The 17,300-nt window shown below is 47.7% G+C and overlaps 1 protein-coding gene across 1 annotated transcript in view; it reads right to left on the bottom strand.

The window, feature by feature from the left end:
* The window catches only part of Arhgef18 (Rho/Rac guanine nucleotide exchange factor 18), a 106,200-nt gene extending 91,066 nt beyond the window's left edge, over nucleotides 1–15,134 (bottom strand). Inside the window, exons 1-2 of the mRNA XM_052754632.1 lie at nucleotides 15,021–15,134; nucleotides 8,874–8,998 (exon numbers count right to left, since the gene is read on the bottom strand). Of these exons, the coding sequence (XP_052610592.1) occupies nucleotides 8,874–8,998; nucleotides 15,021–15,111 (216 nt within the window). The 5' untranslated portion in view covers nucleotides 15,112–15,134. The remainder of the gene's footprint in view (nucleotides 1–8,873; nucleotides 8,999–15,020) is intronic.
* Nucleotides 15,135–17,300: the final 2,166 nt, after the last annotated feature.

Here is a 17,300-nt window from a genome sequence, read left to right as displayed (position 1 = left end):
GGGAGCTGAAGACTAGATAGTTATATAGCTATAGTTTTCCTTGTTTACAGAAAAAAATTCACCAAAGAGGTGTAAAGTGTATAAGGTTGAGAGACATCAAAAGATAGTTTTGGATGATAAAGCAAGTTAGGGTAGAAAGTGAATTAGATACAAGACTTGGACTCACCAAGATAGAATAGATTATGGAGTATTTTCTCTGAATTTGTCAAATGCAAATGGACTAGACATTGTTGATGTATTTACTGCCTGTATATATTGTATTTATTGTATATAGTATTTCTTATATTAGTTATAACCTTCTTTTTTAATTTAAGACAAAGAAGGGGAAATGTGGTGATATTTTGTTTGTGATCTAACAAATAAAGCTTGCCTAAAGATCAGAGTGTGGAGCTAAGCCACTAATTAGCCATAGAGGCCAGGCAGTGGTGGCACATACCTTTGAGCCCAGCACTTGGGATCTCACGCCTTTAATCCCAGCATTAGGGAGGTGGAGACAGGAAGTGATATGGCGGAGAGAGAACTACAAGGCAGGAGGAGACAGCAGCTCACTCTTTTAAGGCTGAGGAGTTGATGAGGTAAGAGGTGATAGCTGTGGCTTGCTCTTCTGTCTCTCCAATCTTCCAGTATTTACCCCTATATCTGACTCCGGGTTTTTATTATTAAGACAGTTAAAATTTGTGCTACATCCCACTATAATCCCAGTATGGGGGGAGGGCAGAAACAGGGACTCCCAGAGAAGATGGTAGCCAGGCTAGCAGAAATGCTAAGCCCTAGGTTCAGCGAGATGTCCCGCCTCAATGTATAAAGTTACAAGGGATTAAGGAAAACACCTGTAATCAAACTTGGGCCTACAGACACCAACACACACACACACACACACACACACACACACACACACACACACACACCACACCAACAAACACCAACACACACCACACCAACAAACACCAACACACACACACACACACACACACACACACACACACACACCACACCACACCAACAAACACCAACACACACATACACACGTACATGCACATGCACATACACACATGCACACGCACACACACCAGAACAAATAAAGAAAAGCAATCCCAACTAGTTTTGGTTAGGTGCACTTAGCTTGTTCTGTTTTGGTGCTGAGGTTGAATCTAGAGTGTGGCCTGGTAGTATGGCTCTTCACTGATCTACAGCCCAGCACTCCTATTTTTTCTTTCTTTTAAGACAGGTTTGTGATGATTAGTTTTAAGAATCGTCTGGGAAGAGAGCCTCATTGAGGAACTGGGCTGGCCTGTGGCATGTCTGGAGGATTGTCTTAAGTTACTTGATGTGGGAAGACCCAGCTTACTGGGGATGGCACTGTTCTCTAGGCAGAGCAGACACATTGAAATGAGGACAAACAAGAAAGCAAGTGTCCTGCTTATTATCGCCAACTTGACAACACCTAGAGTCACCTTGGAAGAGGGAGCTTTGGTTGAGGGATTGCCCAGAGAAGAATGGCCTGCAGTCATGCCTGTGAGAGACTGTCTTGACTGACTGGTGTGAGAGGGCCCAGCCCACTGTGGGCAGCCATCCCCAGGCACATAGGGCTGATCTGTATAAGGAAGCAATGAGCGTGAGCCAGTAAGCAGCAGTCTTCCGTGGTCTCTGCTTCAGCTCTTGCCTGAGTTCCTGAGTTTACTTCCTTCGGTGATGAGAATTAACTCGGAAGCCTAAGATGAAGTAAGCCCTCTCCTCCCAGAGTTGCTTTTTGGTCATATTGTTGCCACAGCGACAGAAACTGGACTGGAAGAGCAAGTGAGCGTGCATATTTTCATTCTCTCTGCCCTTGACTGTGGACATGATATGGTGAGCCGTTTGAAGTTCCTGCTTCAGCTTCCCTGCCACGACAGACTATAACCTAGAATTATAAGCTAAAATAATCTTCTTTCTGTCCTAAGTTGCTTTTGATAAGGGTGTTTTATCACAGGAACAGAAATGAATCTAGAACAGATTTGTGCAGGTTGGCTTTGAACCTATGACCCTCAGTCAGACACCTGAGGAGCAGAGAGGACAGGTCTGAGCCACCAGGCTCAGCAAAGGGACACTCAGTTTGTCATGGAGCACATGTCCAGAAGGGCTGACATGCAGAGAGACTGCAGTCAGTGTTCACATCAGGGTGCTGGGTATTTACTTACTGAGTTACGCATTTCTACCAGTGCTCTGTGGCACCTAGGGTCTCGAGCACCCTAGGCAAGTATCTATCACTGTGCTACATCCCACTTCCTGCTTTTGTTAGTTTCACCTTGGACATGATCTTTTTGTTTTTTAATCGTTAAACATTTTAAAAATTACATTTTTTTTTGATTTTTCGAGACAGGGTTTCTCTGTGTAGCTTTGCGCCTCTCCTGGAACTCACTTGGTAGCCCAAGCTGGCCTCGAACTCACAGAGATCCGCCTGGCTCTGCCTCCCGAGTGCTGGGATTACATTTTATTTGTGTGTGTGTGAAATGTGCATGTGAGGCCAGAGGAGAACATCAGGTGTCCTGTTCTAGCACTCTCCACCTTACTGTCTTGAAACAAGGTCTCTCACTGAACCTGGAGTTAGGTTGATCCCAACAAGCTCCAGCGATCCTCCTGTCTCACCTCAACAGTGATGGGGTTACATCTGACCATCCCTGGCTCCTTATGTAGGTGCTGGAGATTTGAAATCAGATCCTCCTGCTTGAGCATCAAGTGTTCTTGATGCTATCTCTCCAGCCCCAACCAAGGAGAAGGTCTTAAGGCTCTCAGACCCTCAGTGCTCCTATCTCTAAAATGGTCATACTATGGCCACCTTACATGATTATTATGGTGGTAAAAAAGGGGGCAGTTTTGGAAATGCAAAGACTAGCATATTACAAGCCTTCAATCAATGCAAGAAAATATGGCTATTTTTTATATTTCAGGTTTTAATTTAATTAATTTTTGTTTTAAAAATATTTTATATGTATGGGTGTTTTGCCTCATGCAGGTGGAGGCCAGAAGAGGACATATGATCCCCTGGAACTGGACTTGCAGAGGGTTGTTAATCACCCTGAGGGTGCTGGGAATTGAACTTGCATTTTGGAAAAGCAGCCGTAACCACTGCGCCATCTCTTCAGCTCCTGTGTTTTATTTTTTGAGACAAGATCTCACATATGTATCCCACTATGGCCTTGAACTCTTGATCCTCTTACTTCAGCTTCCCAAGTGGGAATTAAGATGCTTGTACCACTATGCTCAGTTCTACTTCAGGTTTTAAAATCTGGTTGTCAGAAAGGAAAACCTTATTTACCAGTCAGTAGGAAATCCTGCTTCAGAAAAAAAAAAAAAAAAAAGGTGATGACTCCCATGATAGCTAAGGTTGTCTTCTGGTCTCCACATGCATGTATACCTGCACACACACACACACACACACACACACACACACACACACACACACACACCGGATAAGGATGGATGCAGGAGAAAAGGAAAACGATTGGTTGGGGTAGGCAGAGCCTCATCCCACCCTCACAAGGCTGAGTGTTTATCTGTGCCCTTCATTTTTTTCTACCACCATGTCATCTATCCCTCTGCTCATGTCCCAGAGGACAGGGATGTGGAGAGGCCCTGAGGGATCAGAGTCTTACACTCTAGTCTTGGTACCAAACTAGTTTCTTCTGGTGTCTCTGACATGTGGGCCAGTTCTTGGGTCTCTGGGTTCCCTTTGTACAAATGGAGGGAGTGGACAGACAAACAATTGTATTGTTTAGGCATCACAGACTGTGCTAGCTTTATTTCTGTCGCCGTGATAAAATACCCCAACCAAACATAACTGAGTGGGGAAAGGGTTTGTTTGCGCTCACGGCTGCAGGTCACAGTCCATCCCAGCCGCAGAGTCAATGACATCCCATCCACGGTTGAGAGCAGAGGGGAGTGAATAAATGCTTGCTTGCTTGCTTCCTGCTAGCACCATTTCTTCACTCTTATACAGACCCATGGGAACAGTGCCACCGATAGTGGACTGGGTCTTCCCACACCGTCAACTTTGTTTGTTCAGACAGGGTTTCATGGGTAGTCCTGGCTGTCCTAGAATTAGTTCTATAGTTAGTTCCAGGTTGGCCTGATCCACTTGTCTCTGTCTCCTGAGTGCTGGAAGTGTGTGTGTGTGTGTGTGTGTGTGTGTGTGTGTGTGTGTGTGTGTGTGTATGATGGGTGTGTGGGTACCCGTGGAAGCCAGAGGCGGGCATTAGATCAGATCCCCTGTAGCTGTAGTTACCGGCAACTGGGAGCACAGGATGTGAGGGAACTGCATTCAGTCATCTCTCCAGCCCCATCAGTTAACTCAACTGAGACAGTTCCTCCATAGATATGCCCACAGGCCAGCCCAGTACAGGCAGTCTATTGAGACTCTCTTCCCAGGTGATTTCTAGGTTGACAATTACAGCTAGCCCTCCTTAGTTTACTAGACATTGTCACACGCCACTCTCAACATGCCTGTAAGGGATTATCTTTCCTAAAAATTATTATTTTTTTATTGTTTAGGGATCTCATAATGTAGACAATGTGTTTTGATCAAATCTACTCCCCAACCCCTTCCCTCCAGTTCCTCCTCTGTCCTCGCCATTACTCTTTTCTCCCAATTTAATGTGCTCGCTCCACCCAGTCAACCTACTCCTGTTGCCTGTATGTTCGTGGGTATGTGACCGTCTACCAGACCCACGGGCTGCAGTGCGTGCCTGTATGTTCGTGGGTATGTGACCGTCTACCAGACCACGGGCTGCAGTGCGTGCCTGTATGCTCGTGGGTATGTGACCGTCTACCAGACCACGGGCTGTAGTGCGTATTTGCTCTGCCTATGACCTTGGGCTACCTGGCCTGATAGAGGCAGTGCTTCTTGTCTGCCTATGTGACCTCTTAAAAGGGCGGGGGGGGGGAGGAGCATGTTGTGCTCTCTCAGGTTGTGGAAACTAAGTCAGGCAGTGTGTAGCAGCGTGTGTCAATCCCCATCTTTCCCAGATAAGTGGAAGGACTCTGCAACTGGACCTATCTTATCCTGCATCCATGAGTCTGTATTCCCATAGCACTCATTAACAAAAGGATATATATCCTTATATACGCCCTTTTGGTTCACCATTCAAGTGGTGCCCAACCTGGGGCACGAACCCACAGCCCTGAGATTAAGAGTCTCATGCTCTACCGACTGAGTTAGCCTCTAGGGTGCATCACTGAAGAAAACTGACTCTCCTTCTTCCAGCAGCCATCAGTTGCTTCTAATAGCTTCTCAGCTATGTGTGGGACTTCGTGAGCCCTCCGCAATCCATGCTGGGGTTTTGGCTGGCTTCATCTTATGTGGGTCTTGTGCCACTATGAGTTGATGTGTACAATGACCCTGTCATACAGCCACTATTCTGTTGTAGATATCCATTACTTCTGGTCCTTACAATCAATGTTTCTGCTTCCCCTTACGAGGTGTCCCTGAGCCTCAGAGGGAAGGGGTGAGATACCGATGGATTGATTTAGTTGGGTTACTTGAGCTGGGAAGACCCATCTCAACTGTGGATGGGACTACTCCCAGATGCTGGACTGTACAGGTGGAGAGAGGCTGAGCACTAGCTCTTATTGCTCCCCTTTCCTGAGTGCGGCTGCTTCAAGCTCCTGATACATTGACAGCCCTGCCTTGATGGAATGTGCTCTTGAAATGTGAGCCAAATTAAACTCTCTCTTCAGCTGTGAGATGTCTTTCTGTATGCTGTGAATATGTATTGCTCTGATTGGTTGATAAATAAAATGCTGATTGGCCAGTAGCCAGGCAGGAAGTATAGCCTGGATAAGCAGACAAGGAGAATTCTGGGAAGAGCAAAGGCTGAGTCAGGAGTCACCAGCCAGACACAGAGGAAGCAAGATGACAAGGCAGAACTGAGAAAAGGTACCAAGCCACGTGGCTAAACATACATAAGAATTATGGATTAATTTAAGCGTAAGAGCTAGTCAGTAATAAGCCTGAGCTAATGGCCCAGCAATTATAATTAATATAAGCCTCTGTGTGTTTACTTGGGGGACATGAGTGGGAGAGATTTGTCCTGACCGCCGGCTGGCTGGGACACTGGAAAACCTCCAACTACACTCTTCCTTAAGTGGTGTTTGTCAGACTATTTTATCACAGCAAGAGGAAATGAATCTAAGACAAGCACCCAGGTGTCCGATGCTGGGGGAGTGCCAGCTATGGGTCCTATGCCTGAACTGCATCCTCTGGAATGACCCACATACATTGACAGCTGAGGTGGTGATACGCAGCCTTAGAGCCACCGTGGCTTGGATGTGGGTCATGTCCACAGGGATCATATATTAGAAACTTGGTCCCCAGGGTGGCACTATTAGTTGGTGGTTGAGCCTTTAAGAAGTGGGTCCTATGCCAAACACTAGGGAGGCAGATCCAGGCAGATCTTTGTGAGTCAGAGACCAGTTTTGTCTATATAGTGAGTGTTAAGCCAGTCAAGGATACATAGTGAGATCCTGTCTCCAAAAAAAAAAAAAAAAAAAAAAAAAAAAGTGTGGCCTCAGTGGGAGGTCATTGAGACAACTGGGAATGTTCCTTAGGAAGGGACTATGGAACCCCAGGCTCTCTGGCTCCAATTGTGTGTGTGTGTGAGGGTGTAGGTACATGTGTGCACACATGTAGGTGTGGAAGCCAGAGGACAGCCTGGGATGTAGCACCTCAGGAGCTTCCCTTTGTTAATTTTGAGGCCTCATCTCTCACTGGCCAGTGGCCTTGGCTGGCCAGGGAGATGTGGGGCCCACCTGTCTCCACCCTCCTAAAGTTCCATGTGTGAAGGTCAGGGGCGACTTGTGGGAGTCAGTTTTCTCCTTCCACTTCACAGATTCTGGCGATTGACCATCAGGTCATCAGGTCATCAGGTCATCAGGATGGGGGTAAGAACCTTTTCCTGATGGGCTATACATTAATTAATGTGTGTGTGTGTGTGTGTGTGTGTGTGTGTGTGTGTGTGTGTGTGAAGTTTATCATGGTACAGGTGTAGAGGTCAGAGGACAACTTGCAGGAGTCAGTTCTCCTTCTACCGTGTGGGTCCTGGGGATCAAACTCAGGTCATCAGAGTTGGTAGAACGCGCCTTTACCCACTGAGGCATCTCACTAGCTCACACCCTGCTCTGTTTATTTACTCATCTAATGTGGGTTCTGGGAGTGAAACTCAGGTCCTCATGCTTACAAGACAAGTACTTTGCTGATTGTGACGTACCACAGACGCTCTGACTTCCCATTTTGAGATGCAATCTTTCCTTCCCACACAGGACCTGGCATGATTGACGTTACAACTTGCTGTCATCTAAATATGAGTATTCCCCTGCAGGGGTCTGTGTGACAACAGTTTGATCATCAAGGTGGCACTATTTGGTGGTGGAACTTTTGGTAGCAGGGACTACCAGGAGGGTTTTAGGTCATTGCGGGGATGCTCTAAGAAGGGACAGTGTGGCTGCCCCTCAGTTTCTCTTTCTGATTTCAGCTCATTCATGACATTAGTGGTTTGCTTGCACTTCTAGCAATGGGGTTGCTGGATCCTGGACTGAACCCTCTAGGGCCATGAGCCAAAATAAATGTTCTCTGTTTATAAAACTATCTATCTCAGGTATCTCATCATAGCAATGGGAAGCTAAACCTACCCATGAGGCACAGGAACTCAGGGTTTTTTTGTTTTTTTGTTTTTTTTTTTTTGGTTTTGGCTGGGACTTATTTAGTTTTTTTTTTCATTTTTTTATTAGTTATTTGGAGATTTGTACAATAATCATATTTACCCTCCACCCTTCCCCAATTCCTTCCAGACCCACCTCCCTTCCCTACATCTAAGTGGGTGTCCTCTCACCAAGCAGTGTAGGGAGCAGAGAAAGCCTTGCGAGAGTCAGTGTGTGCTGTTGACAAAGGTGCCACCATGTCAAGGACCCCATAGCTTCAGCTTCAGAGGGATGACAAGGTCTTCCTTGGGGGACCAAGTGGGAAAATTCACAGCATGTACAGGAAATGGCCACCATAGCTTATTTTCTCCCCTGGATGTTTATGACCTGAAGACTGCTCCCTACAGAGACTGTTCCTATTGAGATTAGCTAAATCTGTCTCTCAGATCAGCTGCATACCATAAACCCTGCCTCTTGGTCTATCTCTGTGTAGCAATCCCACCCCTTGTTTAGCTGTCCAGAATAACCACCTCTCTGTCCAACCCCATATGACACACGTGCTGAGACTGGGGGATGGCTGTTGTAGTTTCTCCACCCAAGAGCCCAGAACGCTCCATCCCAAATTTTCTGCTCCCTACACGAGCTGGTGAGTTCTGGGCAAGTGAGAGATGCTATCTCAGACGACAACATAGATGCCATCCGGGTACTGATAGCTGAAGTTTTCCTCTGCTTATATGCATACACAAGCACATGCACACACATGCACACATGCACAGAAGAAATGTGCTTTTAAAAACCCGAGCGCTCCCCTTTATAGTGTACCTTGACTCAGGTATTTTGTTGTATTAATGGAAAAGGGACTAATACATCATCCCAGACAAACACCTTTAGAATCAATGGTCGCAATTTGCCTGTCTGTCCCTGCAGAGCTGGAGTGGAATTGTATTCATGATGTTACTCCTTGGTCTCTTCCCTCTTAGGATTACCCTGCCATACACCTCACCGCTACCTTAATGTTAATTTTCTTAAGTAGCATGCTGGAGCTTGTCATGGGGACCACTGTCAAGTTGGTCCCAGCCAAGCCCAGGGAGCTCTGTGAAGTAGTATCCCACAGGTGCCTAGTAAAACACGGCACTAAACGAAGCGCGCTTGCTGCCAGCCTGGCCATCAGCACCTACCCATCTCAGCCGCCTGGTACCTACCTGATCATCCTCCATGGTTGAGAAGAAATCTGAATTCTCAGGTCTCCAGGGTCCACGGCTACCCTTGGTGGCCAAGGCTGCACCTCCAGAGTCCAAGGGCTGGGCACATGGCTTGGGCTCAGAGCCTGTAGAGAAAGGGGAGATAACAGGGTCAGGACTAAATCAGGAAGACAGAGGAAGATGGATTCTATACCCGTCACTGCTTGCCCCGGACAACAATATGGTGGTTAATATTGCTTGCCAACTTGACAAGCTTCTAGGCATGCCTGTGAGAGATGATCTTAATTAGGCTGAGACAGGAAGACCTGCCCACGCTAGGTGGCACCATTCAACAGGCTGTGGCCCTGGACTAATAAAAGTGAGAACGTGAGCCGAGCACCACCATTCACTGCTCTTTGCTTCCTGACTGCGGTTGCAATGTGACCAGCCACCTCACGCTCCTGCCAATGTGCCTTCTCCACCATGACGGGCTGCACCCTGAAACTGTGAGCCAGAGTAAACCCTTCTTTCTTAAGGTGCCATGGTCAGGTGTATTATCATGGCAATGAGACAAGTGACTGAGACAAATGAGGTGGCAGGAAAGCTGAGGTGGAAAAGATTTTTGTGTGGCCTTGGAGCCAGCGTACACCTCTTCCCTAACCTTTGCCCGTGGCAGACATTTCTAGTCAACCACAGATGCAGCTCTTTCCTGCTGAACTGTTTGTTCCTAGGAACCTGAGTGGATTCATGATGAAACTGACTCTGGCAAAAAAGTCCTCACTGTATAGATGGTGTCGGGTTGAGCACTGATTCCAGTGCCATGGACTGAGCCCTCATCCTGCTGTCATATTCCGAGCCATGATCTTGGTGTTATACACTGTGCCTCACCCTCCTGTCATAGGTGTCATAGACTGAGCCTCATCTTGGTGTCAGATGCTAGTCCCTCATTCTGCTGTCATGATCTTGGTGTCACAGACGTAGCTCACCCTGACCCTGGTATCACAGAGGACAATAATTTCTTTTTCAGATGCTGTGGTGAAATGTCCTGACAAAGCAACTTAAGAAAGAAGCATTCATGTCAGCTCACTGTTCAAGTGTCAGCAAGGCAGCCAGGCTAGAGGCAGAGAGCAGTGGATGCTTGTGCTCAGCTTATGTTCTATATTTACACAGTACAGCCCCGAAGCCCAGGCAATGGTGCCGCCTGTTCTTAGGCTGGGTCTTCTTACATCAATTAATCCAACCAAGATCATCCCTCACAGGTGTGAACAGATACCCATCTCCCAGGTGATTCCAGAGTCTGTCAGGTTGATAGTTAACACTACTCATCACACAGGTTAAGTCTCACCCTGGTGTCAAAGACTAAGCCACGATCTTGGTATCACAAAGCATGCCTCATTCTGTTGTCAAGTTTAGCACTGACTCAAAATGTCATGGACTGAGACCCCATCCTGGGATCACATACTAAGCCATTGTCTTGGTGTCACAAAAACAAACTATCCTGGTCTCATGACGGAGCCATGGTCCTGGTCATACAACCTGCCTCATCCTGTTAGCAGGTTAGGTACCAATCCCAGTGTCATGGACTGAGCCCATTCAGGCATCACCCATCCTGTGATCTTGCTGTCAGGGTGAGTGCTGATCTCAGCCTCACAGGCTAAGCTCTCATCCTGGTGGACTGATCACTGCCTTGATGTCTAAGCCAGTGATGAGCTCACTGTACAGTTTACATTCTTCTGTCCTCACAACATCTCTACGATACCTCACTTTATAGAGCAGGAAACAGAATAAGAGAGGCATATTGACGTCACCAGAGTCACACGAAACTAGCACAAGGTTGGGATAAGTGTAGGTATTTTGAGTTCAAATGAGGGTTCAGGCTGGGGCAGATGGCTCAGTCAGTACGGTGCTTGCCATGCAAGTGTGAGGATCTGCATTTGGATGCCCAGCACACCCAGATGCAGAGGCACATGCCTTTCACCCCAGCACTGGGGCAGTGGACACAGATTCTCCAAGCTCGCTGGCCAGCCTAGCAGAAACACTGAGCTCTTGGTTCAGTGAGAGACCATGTGTCAAAAACTAAGGTAGAAGGATGGCGCAGAGGTTAAGAGCACTGGCTGATCATCTAGAAGACCTGGGTTCAATTCCCAGAACCCACATGACAGCTAAACAACTATCAGAGCCGGGCGGTGGTGGCGCACGCCTTTAATCCCAGCACTCGGGAGGCAGAGCCAGGCGGATCTCTGTGAGTTCGAGGCCAGCCTGGGCTACCAAGTGAGTCCCAGGAAAGGCGCAAAGCTACACAGAGAAACCCTGTCTCGAAAAACCAAAAAAAAAAAAAAAAAAAAAACTATCAGTAACTGCAGTCCCAGGAAATATAATGCCCTCTTCTGGCCTGTGTGGGAACTGCACACACATGGTACACAGACATACACTCAGGCAAACACTCCTACACATAAAAATAAATAAAATCAAAAAATAAATAAATAAATAAAAAGTGAAGTAGGAAGAGATTAAGGAAGATGTCTGACATCAACCTCTGGCCTCCATACTCACACTCACATGATACATAACACCTCCACCACAGACACAGACACAGACACAGACACAGACACACACACACACACACACACACACACACACACACACACACACACACACAGAGAGAGAGAGAAAGAGAGAGAGAGAGAGAATGTGTCATAACTGGTCAGGCTAGTCTGTGCTCTTGCTGATGAATGGATAGGCAGATGAATGAATGGAAGGATATGTGAATGACTGAATAGATAATAGATGGCTGGGTAGGTAGTTTGACTGGTTTACAAGTGGATGAATAGATGACTGATGGATGGAAAGGTAAGTAGATACTTAAATGGATGGATGAACGGGTAGTTGATGGGTGAAGGAGGAGTAGGGTTGGATAGATGGGTACGTAAATGGTTAATGGATAGAAACACAAGTGGTTGCTTGGTTGTTGGTTGTGTAAATAGATAGATGAATGGATGGTTTATGGATCGTTGGCTGAATAGATGGAGAGACAATTAGAAGAGTGGGTGGGAGGTTGGGTAGTGATGCCAGCGGATTTTTAGCTGGCTAGACTGTAGGTTTGGCTGGCTAGTTAGTCAGATAGAAGATGCATAGTTACATGAGGGAACGGTTGGTTGGCAGACAGTTAGGTGGCTACCTGAATGTTAGATAGTTAGATGGCTGGTTGTATGGACAAAAGAAAGAATGGATAGATGGATGTAAGGATGACTGGAGGGATGAGTTGAAGGAAGGATGGAGAGATGGACAGAAGGACGGTTGGCTAGTATACTGGCTAGATGCCAGGCTGGCTGGTTGGGGCATGGCTGCATAGGGAATGCTTGGACAGATGGATGGATAGTTGGTGGGTGGGTGGATTAGTAAGATGGAGAAATGATGGGATAGTGCACAGATACACGTTCAGGAGATGACGATGTGCAGGGCTGGGAGGGCTAGAGACAGAAGTGGGTAGAACTGAGACAGAGGCCAGGCAGAAAGGGACACAGGGCAGACACAGAACACTGTATTTTCACTGACTGAAGAGTGAGTGAAAAAATTATGACCAGAAGGGTTACTGGAGCAGTTGACGGGAGAGGGTGGAGAGTCCCTCTGACCTGGGGGAGCACAGTAGGTCTCAGTCATGTCTCAACTTTGCCTGGTTCTCCAGTCCAGCCTCATTGTTTTCCTTGGAGATTCTATGAGGGACTAGGACAGTCAGTTACAGAGTTTTAAAGAGGTAAAGAAAAGTTCTCCTTGGTGCTGGGGTAAGAGCTGAGTATGAGGATCAGAACTCAAAACCCTAGCTTCTGTGTAAACAGCCACATGCGGCCATGAATGCTTGTAATCAATTGCTTTGAGGGTAGGGGAGACAGGTGGACAGAGGTCCATGCATGTATTCTCTTTCTCTCTGTCTCTCCCTGTCTCTCTCCCTCTGTGTCTGTCTGTCTGTCTGTCTGTCTGTCTGTCTGTCTCTCTCTCTCTCTCTCTCTCTCTCTCTCTCTCTCTCTCTCTCTCTCACACACACACACACACACACACACACACACACACACACACACACACACACACAATATCGAGTCTTTTCCCCCTGTACTTTAGGACTAAAGACCAGAGAAACAGGGTAAAGGGTCACCATGGCTGAGAAAGCAGAGGAGATATGGCCTGAGCAGGGAAGGGACTCAGGCCCTGGTTTTTCTCTAATGAGCAGCCTCCCAGCCTAGGTTCAGGCCCAGGGCAGCATCCTCCTCCCCCACCAGCCCCTGTGGCCTCAGCCATAAAAGGGTGTAACAGTCACTGTCAGCGCTTACGGCTCACTCCCCCACCTGCCGGCCTACAAATCATAATCTCAACCTGCCTGGACCCAAAAACGGGGTGTACTGGACAGCCAGGATCCAAGACCAGGCCACAGGAGGGCACTTTAGTGATCCATGCCCTGTAAACTAATTCTCCCAGGTTGCCAATCTAAACGGATTTGGTGCCCTCCCCAGGCTCTGGGGCTGCCCACATGGGTAGCTTTGCTTAATGATCAGAACCCATCACAAAGGCAGCCCCAGAGCCGAGTTGGCTTCAAATTTCAGCTCCTCTGACACACGCCTGCTGTGTGAGCTTCAGCAAGTTGCTCAGCCTCTCCGAGCCTAACTTCAGTCACGCTCAAAAATGGGCGGTAACTTCCCTCTTGATGACTGTTCTTAGACTGTACCCCAGTTCCCAGGCCACCCCCTCTCTCCAGCCTCAGTCACAGACTCTGGGTCTCCTGGTGCCTCCACCTGCTTTCCAGCCCTAGCATGGTACCTGACACATGACTAACCTTCAAAGAGAGAGTGTGAATTGGATGAGCTGGTGTAGCCTCATGTATCCCATTCCCTGCATCGTGAATACTCTGAACAAGGATCTGGCTCCTGAAGGTGGCCAGGATAGAGAGAGGTCTGACCAGGGGAGCAGCTATGGATAGGTGGAGGCATGGAAGGCCAGACAACCAATGGTGCTGTGAGAGCATGACCATTTCCTATCACATGGTTCCCCCACCTCTGTGACCCAGAAACCATTTGGTTATCTTCAAGGGTAGCTCAGTAGGTAGCTCTTGCCTGGCATGACCAAAGCTCTGGGCTCTACCCCTAAAGTTACACAGCACCAGTGTAATCATGCATGCCTGTCATCTCAACGCTGGGGAGGAAAAGGCAGAAGGATCAGGAATTTAAGGCCATCCTTGACTACATGGTGAATTTGAGGACAGCCTGGGTTGCATGGAATGCTGTCTCAAAGGATCAAAGGGAGGAGGGAGAAGGCAGGAAGGATGTCTTCATAAGGAGTGCGCATGCAAGTCACAGGTGATATAATACAAGAACCTAATCCTTACATAGCTAAACCAAGGCCCAGGTTACCCTAAAATGAATGAGAACCTCTGTGTGTGTGTGTGAACCTGTGTGTGTGAGTGTGAGTGTGTGTGAGTGTGTAAGAGTGTGTGTGTGTGCGCATGTGTGCATGCATGCGTGTGAGTGTGGGCATATGTGTGTGTTTGTGTGTGTGTGCATGCTTGAATAAGTATGCATGCCTGAGGGAGGTACATGCTTCAGAATCTAAAATCTCCTTTTCTCTCTTCTTTTTTGAGACATAATCTCTTGGAGTCCCTGCTGGCCTTGAATTCAACTATGTAGCTGAGGATGACTTTAAACTCTTGATCCTCTGTGCTGTGATGACTGCCATGCATACGGGGTGGAGATGGAGCCCAGGGCTTCATACAAGCTAGGCAGGCACCCTTCTAACTGAGCTACGTCCCCATCCCCCTTAAAGACCCCCATTTAAAATGGGTGCCTTGCTGATTCAGTTGTCCTATCAAGGGTCCAGGAACCAATGGCGCTAGGAACCCACATTAAGTTACCAAGCTCCCCAAAGGGAGTTCATCAGCTGGGGATGTGGTGGATTTTCCTGCTGTAAATTTCTCACAGAGCCTTGGGGAGACATTTCCTCTAAGAAAAGGAGCCCGAACATTCATGACGGTCCTTGGTGCTCTGGGGAAATTTGGGGGTCATGGTCTCTGAGGCTGACTTGGACAAAGCCTGTACACTAAGAAAAAAACTCCCGTGAAGACTGATGTAAACCAGTGGTTTAAGGGTTTCTGCCTGGGTAATGGTCCACTGCTTGCCTCCTTACCTCGCTTAAAGGCCCATCTCTTCAGCCACAGCTTGGAGAGAGCCGGCCAGGAGTGGTTGAGCGCAGAGTCAGCCATGGGTACCTCATGCATGCGAGTAGAGTGTCCAGCTCGGCCCCGAGGGAGCTGAAGCTTAGACTGGGAATCCCTGCCAGAACCGGGCTGCCAGCAAGAGGGGCGGAGACTGCCGCCAAGGCCTGCCAGAGACATCAGCTGATGGGAGCCTGGACTGGAGGAGGAGAGCGGGCCTTTGGAGCGGTGGAAAGGGGCAGATCCTGGGGCGACAGGCAAGGCAGGGCCCAGTGTCTCCCCGTGTCCTTCAGCCCAGACCCAGAGGGGCGCTTACCCTGACTGAACAAGACTGAACTGAGGGAAAATAAGCCCATCCTGCATCCTGAGAGCTTGGCCATGTCTGTCTGTCTGTCTCTGTGTGTTTCTGTGTTCATGTACAACTTACTGTATGTTTGACAGGGCAATTATCTATTTACATAGACAATATGGATATTCTCTATTACATGGAGAATGTATACACACACATTTGGTTTTGTGATTATGTGTTTAAATGTGAGTTTTGTGTATGGTATATGTGTGTACAAGTTTGTGTACTTGAATATGCACTCGAAGGTCAGAGGTCAACCTCAGCGTCATTCCTGAAGAGCAATGTTCATGCTATTTTTGAGACAGTCTCTTATTGGCCTGGAGCTCTCCCGTCACACACTGGCTCGCTAGTGTGTCCTAGCAGTCTGCCCGTCTCCGACTCCCCAGAGCTGGCGTTGTTAGTGCTGCACACGACGCTCAGCTTTCTCTGCGTGGGTTCCGGGGCCCAAACGCAAGCCTCATACCTGCTAAGTCATCGCTCTAGCCCTTGTTAGTTTTTAAAAATGTGTTAATTTTTTTGCAACAAAAGCCCAGTTTATTCTAATGAACTCACACATAAGAAGACCACACAGCTGGTTTAAGGAAGCCACTAAACCGGCACCCACCCTGTGCCACACTTGGTGATCCCAGGGAATTCCTGAGCTGTCACAACAGTGACTTCGAATCTGTGGGGCTTTGCTTGGGATTTTATGCTTTCACTATCAATTACATCTTCATGCACTTATTTACCACACAAAACACAAAAAACCATGACAGAGTTGAAACCAGAAGAAACAGTTAGTTTATGTCCTCTCTCGTGACTCACGCCCTTCCTCATCATCTAGCGGTACCCTTTGTTCCATCAGTGTTATGCTGTATCCACACTTACAGCTGCTTACATATTTACCTGTGTGCATTATGGGACAGGATCTGCATATGAGGGAGAACATGGGTTTTTGTTGTTGCTTGTTTGTTTTCTGTTTTTCACTTAGATAAGATTTCGAGTAACCCAGACTGACCTGGAATTCACTGTGTAGTCGAGGATGATCTTGAACTCCTGACCTTCCTGAGACGACAGAGGTGCACCAGCATGCCTGGTATACACCGTGCTATGGACAGCACCTGGGGCCTCCTTCACGCTAGGCAAGTCCCCTACCAACTCAGCCACATCCCCAGCCCTATTTTTGACTTTCTTGAGCCAAGATCTCAAGTATCCCAGGTTGGTTAAAATTGTTATATAGCTCCGGATGACGTTGAACTCCTGATCCTCCTGACTTCTGCCTCTGCCTCCTTACAGCTGGGAAGACAGGTGTGCACCACCATGCGTGGATCGAGTGTAAGTCTTGAGTCTCAGCTTGTGTAGGTAGACCCACATCTGACCATGGTGGAGCCACGTGTGGCTGTATACACCAGGGCTCTCAGCGTTCAGGAGGGGAGGCAGGAACATCCAAAGTTCAAGGCTAGCATGGACTGAAAATTTTATTCAGCTGAGAAGAATGTAATCGGAACATGTATAGGACAGTGGGTGGAGAACTGAAGATCACTGTTGAAACACGGCGAACTCTGGAAGAGAAATGCTGCACGTTTTCTTTCACGTGTGCAGTCCAGAGTTAAATACACACGTGTGCGTGTAGGACACGAAAATACGAAGAGAGGTTACACAGAGTTTGAGGCCAGCCTGGGCTAAATGAAACTGTGAGAAAGAGAGAGGGAGGGAGGGAGGGAGGGAGAGAGAGAGAGAGAGAGAGAGAGAGAGAGAGAGAGGAATAGCATGGGGTGAGAATGAGTCTAAAGCAGTGGAGGAAACCAATAGAGTTATTTGCATATGTCTACATATATCTGCATATAAAATGATAGAACCAGAATTGGGGACTATTTGGAGGGAGGGAGGGGTCGAGCAAGAGAAGAAAGTGGATTGGAAGATA

The sequence above is a fragment of the Peromyscus californicus genome, unplaced genomic scaffold (genome assembly GCF_007827085.1).
Source record: "Peromyscus californicus insignis strain IS unplaced genomic scaffold, ASM782708v3 Scaffold_2__1_contigs__length_46816999, whole genome shotgun sequence".
Classification (NCBI taxonomy): Eukaryota; Metazoa; Chordata; class Mammalia; order Rodentia; family Cricetidae; genus Peromyscus; species Peromyscus californicus.
The sequence above is the reverse complement of the archived record's forward strand: the minus strand, read 5'-3'. Positions and strand labels throughout refer to the sequence as shown.